The sequence below is a fragment of the Mirounga angustirostris genome, unplaced genomic scaffold (genome assembly GCF_029215605.1).
Source record: "Mirounga angustirostris isolate CCGP_5_RB_7025 unplaced genomic scaffold, mMirAng1.0.hap1 SCAF_1, whole genome shotgun sequence".
In the NCBI taxonomy this organism is placed as follows: domain Eukaryota; kingdom Metazoa; phylum Chordata; class Mammalia; order Carnivora; family Phocidae; genus Mirounga; species Mirounga angustirostris.
This window is the reverse complement of record NW_026991709.1, coordinates 182,617,583-182,631,728: the sequence shown is the minus strand read 5'-3', so window position 1 is coordinate 182,631,728 and position 14,146 is coordinate 182,617,583. Positions and strand designations below refer to the sequence as shown.

General features: G+C 39.2%; 1 protein-coding gene across 8 annotated transcripts in view; it reads left to right on the top strand.

The window, feature by feature from the left end:
• The window catches only part of SLC25A26 (solute carrier family 25 member 26), a 135,125-nt gene that overhangs the window by 18,760 nt on the left and 102,219 nt on the right, over window positions 1–14,146 (top strand). For all 8 annotated transcript variants that reach the window (XR_010412230.1, XM_045862008.3, XM_064594009.1 and 5 more), the window contains exon 4: window positions 300–409. Coding sequence is in view for 7 of the 8 variants with exons in the window: in XM_045862008.3 (XP_045717964.1) it covers window positions 300–409 (110 nt within the window). In the remaining variant the exon portion in view is untranslated. The remainder of the gene's footprint in view (window positions 1–299; window positions 410–14,146) is intronic.

The following is a 14,146-nucleotide window of genomic DNA, read 5'->3' as shown; positions in this document are numbered from 1 at the left end:
TGTTTACTAAAAAATGTCAAGTGACTTATTAATACAAAATGGTGAATGTTAGGTTAGCTGTTAGGCTCCCTCAGGGCTGGGATCATGTCTTTTGCATTTTTGTAAGTCCAGGTTTGGGCATATAACATGGACTCCGTAAATTCTACAAGAGTGGGGCAGGGAGGAAGAGTATGTGTTCAACTATTTTCTCTATCTCTTACCTCACAATTTAATAGTTGTAATTTTTTTTGAGAAACATTTCTAAACAGTTTGAATATATATTTAAACTTTGTGAAAGACTGGTTTGTTTTAAATTTCAGCTGCTGCTTTTTTTATCACCTATGAATATGTGAAATGGTTGTGGCACACTGATTCATCTTCATATTTAATGCCTGTGAAGCATATGTTGGCTGCCTCTGCTGGAGAAGTGGTAAGTAACAAGTTATGCATATAAAATATTTAAGGAGTGCAAATCATGCATGTATCTCTGGTACAGATGATTATTTCATTTTTAAAAGACAATTCTTTTAAGTTATGAAAGTCATAAACACCAATAAATGTAAATGGATTAAACATGATAGTTAAAAGATAGAGTCTAGATAGGATGAAAGAAAAATCCAGCAATGTGCTATTTTCTTTTCTTTTTAAAATTTTTTATTGTTATGTTAATCACCATACATTACATCATCAGTTTTTGATGCAGTGTTCCATGATTCATTGTTTGTGCATAACACCCAGTGCTCCATGCAGAACATGCCCTCTTTAATACCCATCACCAGGCTAGCCCATCCTCCCACCCTCCTCCCCTCTAGAACCCTCAGTTTGTTTTTCAGATTCCATCGTCTCTCATGGTTCGTCTCCCCCTCTGATTTCCCCCCCTTCATTCTTCGCCTCCTGCTATCTTCTTTTTTTTTTTTCTTAACATGTACAGCAATGTGCTATTTTCAAGAGACATACTTAAAACATTATTTTACAGAAAGAAAATTAAGGAGATGGAAATAGATACCCATGCACATTGTGGTGGCTTTGTATTGTGTCAGCATAACTGAGCTGGAACTCCATTTCCTAGAACTCCCTTTCCAGGATGGTTCCAGGTTATGCTGGCTACAAGAGAAACTGATACAACATTTGTGACGTAGAAGTGAAGCAGTTGTTGGGCTGATTGGTGTTGGAGTCAGGCACTGTTGCAGTTCGTACACCTCATCTCTGGTCTACAGCCTCTCCACTTCCTACTGGATCATCTCCTTCAGCTTTTCTAAATTCTTAGATATGTGGGCTCTGCTGTGAAGAATGCTAGCTTATACTATAGGTCACCCACGTCATTGAGGTTGGTGAGAAACAGGATCAGTTTATCCTTGCTCTTCGCCATTTCACCCTTGCCCATCCCCTGCCCTCTGATTTCTGTCCTAACACTAGATGCAGAATCAACCATTCTACATAACCTGCTTAATTAGCTCCCTCAATTACTGTTCACATCTGTACTCTTTATTCTTATCACGTATAGTGGTTCCAGTTGTCTGATAAACCCAAGCTGATACAGAAATACAAACTGAAAAAGAGCTGATAAAGTAATGTCAGTATCAGGCAAAAAAAGCCACTGAAAGCCAAAAAACAAAGAGACTATTGTACAGTGATACAAGGAACAATGCTCTTGGGACATGTAATAAAACTGAACCTGGACTAAATAATATAGTCTCAAATTATAAAGGAGAGATTGCCAGAAGTACAAGGAGAAATGAATAGAAATGTAATTTTTTTAAATTTAATTTTTCTTCCATCATGATAAGTGTACCCTTTAATCCCCATCACCTATTTCACCCATCCCCCCACCCACCAAAACTATAATCTTTGTTGGAGATAAACTTCTATCTGTAAGTCTTAAGACCAGGCAGGCAGAAACATTTATTGAGACCATAGAAGATGTGAATAAGAAAATGACAGGTTGGCCTAATGGATATGTATGGAGCTCTGCACCTGACAGTTGAAGATTATTCGTTTTTTTCTAGCATACTTGGAACATTAATAAAAATGTAGTACAACAAAGTGAATTTCAACTTAGTGTTGTGTAGAGACAATGTTATACAGATCATTTGGTGTCTGATTATAATGGAGGAAAATTGGAAAGCAGTGACAAGACAGGCAGTCCATTTTCTCAGTTCTATTCTGTTGATCTCCATGTCTGTCCTTGTGCTGGTACCACACAGTCTTGATTATTGCAGCTTTGCGGTAAGTTTTGAAATCAGTAAGTGCGAGTCTTCCAACTTTGTTCTTCTCTGTCAAGATTGTTTTGCCTAGTCCAGGTCTCGTGCATTTTCTTGTGAATTTTAGAATCAGCTTGTCAATTTTATAAAAAAGGCAACTTAGATTTTGGTAGGGATCACATTGAATCTGTAAATCAATTAGGAAACTGTTGCTGTCTTAAAAATACTAAATTTTCTGATCTATAAATAGGTGATATTTTTCCATTTACTTAGGTATTATTGAATTTTTTTCAACAGTGTTTTGTAGTTTCAGAGTATAAGTTTTACACTTCTCTTGCTAATTTATTCTTTTTCTGGTGCAGTTCTAAATGGAAATTTTTAAAAATTTCATTTTCAGTTCATTGGTACTTATAGAAATGAATTCATTTTCATATATTGATCTTGTATCCTACAACTTTGCAGAACTCATTAATCAATCAGTTCTAAAGCTGTTTAGTGGATTCCTTAGGATTTTCTATACACGAGATCATATCCCCTGCAAATAGAGGTAGTTATACTTCTTTCTTTTCATTCTCTATGCCTTCTATTTCATTTTTCTTGCCTAATTGACCAGGCTAGAAGCTCTAGTAGTGTAGAATAGGAGTGGCGGGAGTGCGCCCCTTCCGTTTTTTCTGATCTCAGGGAGAAGGCATTTGATGTTTCACTAATTAAGTATGCTGTTAGCTGTGAGGTTTCCATAGATATCCTTTATCAAATTGGATAGTTTGTTGGGTGAATTTTTTTTTTTTTACACTATGAAGGTTGAATTTTGTCCATGTTTCTGTTCATCTATTGAGATAATCATGAGACTTTTGTTTTTTATTTTGTTGATATGGTGTGTTACATTAATTGATTTTCAAACATTAAACCACTCATGCGTTACTGGGATAAATCTCACTTGATCATGGTATATAATACTTTTTACTTAGTGCTAGGTTTTGTTTACTAGTATTTTGTTGAGGACTTCTGCTTCTTTATTCATAAGAGATGCGAGTGTATAGTTAACTCTTTTTTGTGTCTTGCTGGTTTTGGTATCAAGGTAAAACGTCTCATAGCAGGAGTTGGGAAGTGGTAAGATATTTTAAAAGAAAGTTATTTTAAAGAAATGCCGTTAAGTTAATTATATCATTTTAGTTGATGAAAACATATCAGATTATATCTGGGAAGTCCAGGAGAAAAGGAATTATGGAGGAAATAGTCTATTATACAGAAAAGCAATGTCACTCTGTGTGATAATATGAATTGTTGTGGCTATGATGTTTGATAAAGACAAAAGATGATCTCCGCTCTTTGGTATTTTTGTGTCTTAAAAATGTATTTATTTTTTGTATCTGGGATATATAAAACCCTCTACTTTTCCATTATTGTAAAATGAATTTTTTTAAAGAATTCTAATTCTAGTATAGTTAACATACAGTGTCATATTAGTTTCAGGTGTATAATACAGTGATTCAATAATTCTATACATTACTCGGTGTTCACTGTGATAAGTGTACTCTTAATCCCCATCACCTATTTTACCCATCCCCCCCCCCACCTTCCCTCTGGTAGCCATCCATTTGCTCTCTGTAGTTAAGAGTCTGTTTTTTGGTTTGTCTCTCTCTCTCTTTACTTTGTTTCTTAAATTCCACATAGGCGGGAAATCATATACTTTTTAGATCCATCCAGGTTGTTGGAAATGGCAAGATTTCACTGTAAAGTGAATTCTTAATCTAAGAAATCTGTTCCTTGAAGAGTGTTGAACTTAGCCCGAGAAACATTAAATTCACTAGTGGCTTTTATAAAACTTCCTTTGACATTGTTTTAAAAATTATTTTTCAGAACCCAAGTTAACTCTGGATTTTTTTTTTTTTAATTGCCTTCATGATTTACTGAAGTTAGAAAAGTGATGGGACTAGCAGTGTATTAGTTTCTGAGTGGCAAGTGGTAATTATTTCATGAGCCATGGACCCCTTTAGTAATCTAATGAAACCTGTGGCTGTCTCTGCAAGAAATTGAATACATGGACATTTTGCATAGAATTTCTGGACATTTTCATTCCTTCTACTCTTACCCGAAGTAAGGACTCCTGGGCTTGAATTGTACTGGAAAATTAGCTTAAACTGCAATTTAAAAGCAATTTATACTTAATTTAAAAACAATCCTTTAACCTATTAGCCTAGGTTTAGTTTTTTTTTCTTTGTTTTGTGATTATGTTCTGGCTTTAGAACCTTGTTACATGTAGTATTTTTTGAGTATATATATTAAAGAATAACAAGTTGTGAGAGTTTCAGTGTCTCTCAGGTTGTGAACGTCTGTCCTTGTGACCAACTCTTGCCTCTCATTATTTTAGAATTGCATGTTGCTCTAAGTTTAAATATTGTCATACATTCAATATTTGGTTTATATTTTATAGTATGTTGCCGAGAAGAGGCAGCAAAAAGAATTTGGCCTCTTATTTCATTTCACATAGGGCCATCTTGCCTGAAAGCTGGTTTGCCATGTTGAAGGATAGGCTTTCTTCAATTTAAACACTTTCTGTCTTTTAGACTTATAAAGAATATAAAAAGTGACATATAATTAGGGTAAATAATGGTTGTTAGATTAATCATGTTAATGATACATCTTTTCATATCTAGAAAATACTGTATATTCTAATACTATAATGGACATTTAAAAAATACTGAAGCCTTTATCGTTTTATTGTGTGTGTGTGAACTCTTGGATGTAGGAGGTGGTGTAGGTGGATGTGAGCTAGAAAACAAGTGTCTGTAACACTGGAGATAAACAGTTCTGGGACAGTTGTATTTTTATTGTGTCTCTTAGGATTTCCATGGTCCCTTAGGTGGTAAGGCCTAATGTCAGATGCCTTTTTATAGTTCCTGTGATGCCTGGTGAACTTTAAAAAAAAAAGTGATCAGTAGCGGGTACATAGAATGACTTCACAGGTGAAACATATCTTGATGTTGACATTTGATTGATTTTAAATTTAGTTACAGTGTCATATGTTGAAAAAATTTTGAGTTTGTGGAAATGTTGGTTCTGATGCTCCAGTTATCTTTTTGTACTTTTTTGTTTGTTTTTTTAAGATTTTATTTATTTATTAGCGCACGGGCCGGGGTCGGGGTTGGGCGAGTGGGGCAGAGGGAGAGGGAGAAGCAGACTCCTTACTGAGCAGGGAGCCTGAAGTAGGGCTTGATCCCCAGGACCCTGGAATCATGACCTCAGCCAAAGGCAGATGCTTAACCGACTGAACCACCTAGGTGCCTCTGTCTTTGCATGTTCTTAAAAAAAAAAAAAAAAAAAAACTTTCCAAAGCCATTTAGTATCTGTTTTCTCAATAAATGTTTGAGAAATGTATATGCTGCCTTCCGATTTTAGTAACTTGTTTCAGTTTCATGGAGCATAAACTTGGTTTCCGATTCATACAGGTGTGGTTGCTAAAAGTAAGAGAAAGAAATGGGTGAATTTAGGAGAAACAAATTTTCATGGGTAGAATAAAAAGGAGTGAAGAACAAAAACATCCATAGCTGTCAATATTCAGAAAGGTATAGAGACACAGAGAAAATAAATAGTTCAGTTGGGTCACTGTTCTGTAACATTTACTTTGATAGAAGATTGTTACATTGCAAATAGGTTTCTTAGAAACAAGAACACATTTTGTTGGTATCCACTGTGTCCACAATGACTTTGTTGTAGCAACTCTAAGTATATAAAAGAGAAACAAAAGCACCCTGCCCTAATAACCATTCCCTGTACCAGCACCTTGATTAAAACTTAATGACGAATCAATAAGACTATAATTAGAACCTTCTACCTTATGTTCGTAATTTGGAATACAGTAAAATCGATCAAATAAGATTTAATATGTAACAACAGTAAGAGGGCCATTCATGCCATTTTTATGAGGAAGTTTGCTGCACCAAATCTCCAAATCCTGACCTCAGTTATTTCACAGCTCAGCTTTCATCAGACACAGAAGACGCCCTGCGAGAAGTAGAATCTATAATTAGATCAGAAGGGTTGGGGGTAGGTTTACTCTCATACAGCAGATAGTGTAACATGACAGCTGTAGTGATTTTTTTAAGTCTTTCAGATTTGACTTTTCCTGGGTCTTATCCTACTTTTGGCCTAAGTTCATGTTGTTTGCAGAAATAAAAGAATATTGAAATTTCTTTGCAGCCTAATGCAGCCACTCTGCACTTAATGTGGGCTTGGGTGACCTGTGTGAAGTCCCTATACACACAGATGCTGGTTGATTATTCTTTCTGGCCACATTCTAATATGGGATTGAGAAAGCTAGGAAATCATGTTTTGTAGATGCTTTTCTGACAGCCTCTAACAGTAATTTTCCAAGTGTAGCCCAGAGAGCACCTACTTTAGACTCAGTCGCCTGGGCAGTAGGTTACAAATGACGATTTTTGGAGATGGCACCAGGAACCCTGCATTTTAAACAAGATTCCTAGGTGGTTTTGGCGCTCAGTGATATTTAAGCACCACTGATTTAGAGTTATCAAACATTTAAATATATATATCCCACTACTAAATATTTTGACTGAGTTGGTTCAGCAGTCCCACACCCAGGAATATGTTAGCTCCTGGGCGTAGTGGCAAAGGAGCGCCACATGCTGATCAGAAGTGCAGTTCCTTGTGTCTTCTTCTGAGTTTGATACTTGTAGAGTTTCTGAAAGGCTTAGTTCAATAAAGACTGGCGAGTTCTGAGGGTGGCAGCACACCCAGACATATTGATTTGGATTTTGAAAATAAAGTGAGGGTTGTTCCCAGATCTGACGTTTTCTTCGAGGCCCATTCCATCTAAGAGCCCTGCAAACGAAGGCAATTTATGCTGTTTAGCTTATCTATCATCTGACAAGGTCATTGGACCTTCTGTGTGCTGTAGCCCATTCAGGGCTCATTGGTTATCAGCATATGGATTAAGCACGTCATTAGCACCTCTTTTTTTTTTTTTTTTCCAGCTTCCCCACTGAATTGGCTACTTGGAAGTTCATTCCTTGATGCAGTCAGGAGTGCTTGTCAGCCACAAAGCACAGTGCATATGTTAGTTACCATTGTGTTTTTCCAGGTGGGGGTTTAAGCCATTTTTGATTGTGGTGTTAATATGTTCTAAAATGTATTTATAGGGGCGCCTGTCTGGCTCAGTGTGGAGTGTGCGACTCTTGATCTCTGGGTTGTGTTCAAGCCCACACTGGGTGTAGAGAGCGATTAAAAAAAAAAAAAATTAAGGGGCACCTGGGTGACTCAGTGTTAAGCCTCCGATTCTTGGTTTCGGCTCAGGTCATGATCTCAGGGTCATTAGATAGAGCCCCATGGTGGGCTCCTTGCTCAGCGGGAAGTCTGCTTGAGATTCTCTCCCTCTGCCCCTTCCCCCACTTGCACACACACTCTCTCTCTCAAATAAATAAATATTTAAAAAAAAGACCCTGAATTCCTTTAAAAAATTAAAAAAAATTTAAACGTATTTTAGTTTTGTTTTTTTTTTTTAATCTTTTTATTAGAAGAACCACTGAACAAGATAATAGAAGAAGGGTTGACAACTTTGGAAATGTGTTTCATCTTTTGAAATAATCATGATAGATTTTGAAATATCCATGAATTAGTGGAGAGTAACTTTCGTTTGCAGTTGTGGTCATATTTTGCCAAACTTGTGTGCAGTTGTATGATCCATCCATGGAGATAGGGTAAGTAGAAAAGAAGACAGCTGCTCCAGAAGTGAACGGTGCTTATTAACTGAGGAGGAAGCCCACAGTGATGCTGCAGATGGAGTTGCTTGTGTATATAAAGGTGAAGGAGGCAGAAATGTACAGGTATTGCTAGGAAACTTGTACAATTAGAAGCTGAGGCCACACTGTCAGCTAGTTAACTACACTCAAACAAGCACTTCTCCTGATGTATTTAAGCACATGCGGAGGGGTTGTGCTAAGGCACCCTTTTACCCTGCTCTGTTTATTTCTTAGTGTTTCTGGGGACCTTTTTTCTTTTTTTAAAAAAGATTTTATTTTTTAATTTTTTAAAAAAAGATTTATTCATTTGACGAGAGAGAGAGAGAGAGACAGAGCAAGCATGAGCAGGGGGAGAGGGAGAAGCAGGCTTCCTGCTGAGCAGGGAGCCCGACGTGAGGCTCAATTCCAGAGCCCCGGGATCATGACCCGAGCTGAAGGCGGATGCCCAACCGACTGAGCCACCCAGGCGCCCCAAGATTTTATTTTTTTTACAGTAATCTCTCACCCAACATGGGGCTCGAACTCACGACCCCGAGATCAAGAGTCGCATGCTCCACCGCCTGAGTCAGCCAGGCTCCCCTGGGACCTTTTTTTCCACTTCAGGCCCTGAAGTCCCTGAGACACACAGATATTTTAATAGCTTCCTAAGAACCCTAAACTATAAGAATTACACAAAAAATTATCTCAAGAATCTAAAAAGTAACTTGCTTTCCACTGTCATTCTTCAAACTCCATCCCTTTCATATCTGTTCCTCACTTGGATCTCTTTGATTCCTGTTATGTAGGCTGTTTTCCTTCAGCCCTTCTGTTTCCTCTTCCGTGCGTGTTGTCCTTAACTGGAAGTGTGGATTTAGATAGAAAGTCCATACTGTGCTCTAGACAATGAGGATAAAATGACAAGATGAGATACTGCCTTTAAGAGGCTTGCCATCTACAGGTCGAGATGAATGTGTAAGGTGTAAGTACACTTAGGGGTTACAGGTATTTTACGAAAAGTGAGTACAAGGTACAGTGAGAGCCTGAGAAGAGAAGGAATGGTTGGTTTTGTCTGGATCTGTGTTGATTCAGGAAAGGCCTGATAGAACAGCGAGTCCTTGAGCTACATATTAGGGTATGATTGTTAAGTGGGTGGGTGCAAGGAGGGGTATTGAGTTGATGAAAAGTCCTTATTAGACACTTTCAAGTTCTAAATGGAGTGTGGGTGTGACTGGTCTATCATGAAATGAGGCAGGGCAGGGGGACTGGAGGCCTTTTGGCTGCTGGGGGAAGGAGTTTGGCCTGGGCTGCACAGAAGGACCACATTCGTTAGGATTTTAAGGACCTCTCCTGGTAGCTGTGTGGAGGTGGACGTGGTGTTTGAATGGAGGGGAGGAGACTACCACAGAAGCCCCAGGAGAGAGAGATGAGCAGAGCTTAACTAAGGCAGGGGCATGGCATACAGAGAGAGAAGGTGAGTTTGAGGATAAGAGGTGGATTGACATACAGGTAGAAATTCTTTCAAAAGCCCTTCCACCAGCATTCCTCCAGTGCATATTTCTTCATGGATGCCTTTGTTAGTCTGTTGTGTGTGTGTTGTACACATGCTTAAACTCTCCGACAGAGTCTTGCAAGCTAAGTCAGCTAAGCACACCCTGCTCTCCAGCTGTCCCAGCCATCTGAGCCTGAGGAATGTGCAGAGGGGGGAAGAAGAAGAGGAAAGAAGGCAGAGCTTGGAAGTTGGTCCAGACATGGCATGACCCATGTCTGATGATGACCTTGCTTAAAGTATAATAATGTACAGAGACATTTTTCAGGGAGGCTTTTATAAAGAACAGTTTGCACCGTCATCCCTCCAGTGTTTTTTTTTAAGATTTATATATTTTTATTGTTTTAAAAGATTTTATTTATTTGACAGATACTCTACACAGATACTCTACACAGCGAGAGAGGGGACACAAGCAGGGGGAGTGGGAGAGGGAGAAGCAGGCTTCCTGCGGAGCAGGGGAGCCTGATGCGGGGCTCGATGCCAGGACCCTGGGATCATGATCTGAGCCGAAGGCAGACATTTAACGACTGAGCCACCCAGGTGCCCCTATTTATATATTTTTAAAGAGAGAGAGCGTGAGAGAGAGTGAGCAGCGGCGGGGGGGGGGGGGGGTGCAAAGGGAGAGGGATGGAGAGAGAATCTCAAGCAGACTCGCAGCTGAACGTGGAGCTTGATGTGAGTCTTCATCCCAAGACCCCGAGGTCATGACCCAAGCCAAAGCCAAGAGTTGGCTGCTTACTGACTGAGCCACCCAGGTGCCCCCATCCCCCTAATTTCTTGATGACCTCCTTTTTTAACACGTTTCAGATTGTTTTCTGTTTGATAAGTTTTCTTTTCTTTCCCTGATTTGGTATGCAGCATTAGTTACAATGGTATTGATTCACGATCTAGGAGAGTGTATTTCATTGACTGTCTTGTTTAGTTAGTGGTCAAAAGGGCAGGGAAGCTCTGTGTTGGCTTTTTACTTAAGAGCAGTGTCAGTTTTGGGGAACACAAATTAAGCTCAGTTTTTTAGAAACAGTGAACAAGATTTTCATGGAAGATGATGAAGTTGAAATTGTTCCGGTCAGTTATTGCCATTATATTGTAAATGGAAAAACCAAATACTTCTCTCCAAGGACCAAACTAGTAAAGGTAGGATTGGCCACTTCTGTACAAGCCTGCACTTTGTCAGTGACAAACCTTTACTTTTTCAGATACTTTTTTGTTAAGATTAGGGTTCTTGGTGACATAAGAAATTAAATGCCACTATTAGAAAATGGCTTTGGGGCGCCTGGGTGGCTCAGCTGGTTAAACTTCTGGCTTCAGCTCAGGTCATGATCCCAGGGTCCTGGGATCGAGCCCCGCATCGGGCTCCCTGCTCGGCGGGAAGCCTGCTTCTCCCTCTCCCGCTCCCCCTGCTTGTGTTCCCTCTCGCTCTGTGTCTCCCTCTGTCAAATAAATAAAGTATTAAAAAAAAAAAATGGCTTTGACTTGTAATTGTATACTCTTCAATATTTGAATGCCTGTTCTATGTCTAACACTGGAAATTGAATACTTTTATTATATAACTAGGGAATATATTGAGGACTTCTATAAGGGGGCCGTATATGGATCATAGAGCTGGCAAGTAACACAGATCAGGGTTGGAACTCTGACTTGTCACATAGCCTATTTACTGTGTGTCGGTAGGCCATTTACTTAGCCTCCCTGAGCTGCTATTTTCTTTATCTTAAAAAACAGGGTTAATGCTACCCCACTCACAGTTCTAAGGATGAAGTGACACATTACTTACAAAGTGTGTAGCCTAGCATCTGATCTGTGAAGGGTCCAGTAAACGTTGGTTCCAGTCCATGCCACACAAAGTGCCATATTTGGCACAGTTGTAAAGTTTTATAGTTGTGGGAGGGAATCAGTTCAGAAGATGAAGAAATTGAAATTCAAAGAATTTCAGTGACTTGTTGAAGGTTTCCCAGCTGCTGTGGACAGTAAAACACCACTGTAGAATGAAGAGTTAGATACTTCTCTGCGTACTTCCAGGAGCACCTTCATCTTCTACTTTTAATGAAATATTTTAAAAATGGCAGAAGTGGTGCAAAACTAGAGACGAGATGTGTATTACTTGGGTAATATTGTGAACTCTGATCACTGTAGGGTTTTTCTTTTATTTTTAAAAGATTTTATTAAATAATCTTTACACCCAACATGCAGCTCAAACTGACACCCCCAAGATCAAGAGTTGTGTGCTGCACTGACCCAGCCAGCCAGGTGCCCCGTTGCGGGTTTCTTAAAATAAGAAAAGGTCAGAGTTCTAAAATGTGCTGTTGGTTATTATGGTAGACAAAATCATGTTCCCCTAAAGATGTCCTAGACCCTAAAACCTGTGAATATGTTACCTAGCATGGCAAAAAGGACTTTGCAGATCAGATAAAGTTAGGGATCTTGAGATGGGAAGATTTTCCTGGATTATCTAGGTGAGCCCAGTATAATTATAAACGTCCTTATAAGAGGAATGCCGGAGTGTCGGGGAGAGAGGTTTTAAGATGCTGTGCTCTGTCTTGAAAAGGGAGAAAGGGACCACAAACCACAGAATGCAGATAGAGGGAATAGATGCTCCTTCAGAGCCTCCAGAAAGAGCACCACCTGGCTGACTAGTTGGATTTCAGCTTAGTAGGACCTATTTTGGAATTCTGACCTCCACAATTGTGAGAGTAAATTTGTGTTATTTTAAGCCTCTGAATGTGTGGTAATTTGTCAGAACAGCAATAGGAAACTAATACAGTTAGCATTAAATGCCAGTCTCCTCCACTGTCAGGTTTTATGTTGGTTGCAATCTGTGCATCTGTCCATGGGGCCTTTGTCACCTCCTGTGAAGTCATGGCTCATTTCTGTTACGGAAAGGAACAAAAGTGAAAAAGCCATTTAAGGCGTAAGCCTTGTGTAAAATGGTATGAACAACCTTCAGAAACAAAGCCTAAAAGATGATGTAATTATTTTTGTTGAGAAGACTATTAACTTTTGTCCGGAGTCTAGATCAAGGACAGTAGTTTTATCAGACAAGAGAAGACTAATAGCTACAAAAATTAAAAAAATTTTTTTCTAATGCCTATTGGCTATTTATGTAAGTGGAGAGAGTCTTAAAAGTGAGACAGGTATGATGAACTTATGTCCCCTTATCCACGGATAAAATTTAAAGCCTAAGGATGGTAAATTAGGAGTTAGAAATGCTGTTAGGATTATTTTATCACCAGCTGTGATTCCATTTGTAACCAGGAGATGGCAGAATTGACACACAGATGAACTGTTCAGTTATAGGGGTTTTGATTCTAAATGATGGTATTACAGAAAGATATACCCTATATATTAATTTGGAAACCTGCTTCCCAGAATTTTGAGAACTACACAAAGAATGTAAAATAAAATGCAAGTAAGTAAATTACGCATTTCAAAAATTTTCAGAGCGTCATGAGGTTTCTCTCCCTCATATTAATTTGCCACATTGGAGTTTACTCTGCCAAGTCAAAAGCAGCCTTTGCTTTGTGATTAAATTTTGGCTATATTCACCTTATTTAGGTTTCTCCGCTGAACTTACTATAGATTTGCCAGTCTAAACTTGAAGAATTAGCTGATACTAAACTTTGAAAATTTAAGTTTATTATTATTATTTAAGTTTATTATAGTATATAAATACGGTCTTTGATGAGAAATAATTCTGGAGATGATAATCAAAAGATATGGGTTTCACCCTTCCTTCCTAAGCCAAGTAGTGCTCTGACCTTTAATAACTACTGTCTCAGATCTGTATGTATTTAAACATGCTGACAATTGGCTTCTAATATCAGAGGCATATTTACAGGCTGTTGATTAGGTTTCCCGGAGAAAAATAAAAATCAGGTAAGTTATTGTGAGCTGTGCTGGCGTAGTTGGGGAAAGGATGTAATGTTAATGGAAGGCACTATCGGTGATGCCCAGTAACCTTGAAGAGCATTTCAGGAGTGAGAGGACAGGGGCGCCTGGGTGGCTCAGTCGGGTAAGCATCTGCCTTCAGCTCAGGTCGTGATCCCAGGGTCCTGGGATCGAGCCCCACGTTGGGCTCCCTGCTTAGTGGGGAGCCTGATTCTCCATCTCCTTCTGCCCCTCCCCCTGCTGTGTGTTCTCTCTCTCTCTCTCTCAAATGAATAAAATCTTAAAAAAAAAAAAAAGTGATACTGTGACTAGCTGGCAGTGAGGTATGGAGTTGTGGAAGGTGGCTGTGGCAATGAAAGGTCCGGAGATTTAGCAGCAAGCATCTCTCTCCCTCTGTCTCCTTTGCCGTCATTCCTTTTTTATTTTTATTTTTTTAAAGATTTATTTATTTGACAGAGAGAGACACAGCGAGAGAGGGAACACAAGCAAGGGGAGTGGGAGAGGGAGAAGCAGGCTTCCCGCTGAGCAGGGAGCCCGATGTGGGACTCGATCCCAGGACCCTGGGATCATGACCTGAGCCGAAGGCAGACGCTTAACGATTCAGCCACCCAGGCGCCCCATGCCGTCATTCCTTTTACCAAATGGGAGGCCGAAGTTCACTGTAGTTTTTCCCCTTTTCACACACTTAGTCTTATGACCTATAGTTCTGCATCTTGGCGTTTAATAAATACTAAAAGACATTCAGCTCTCCATTGCAAAAATAAATTAAAAAACTTGCCAGGTAAGTGTTTATTTAT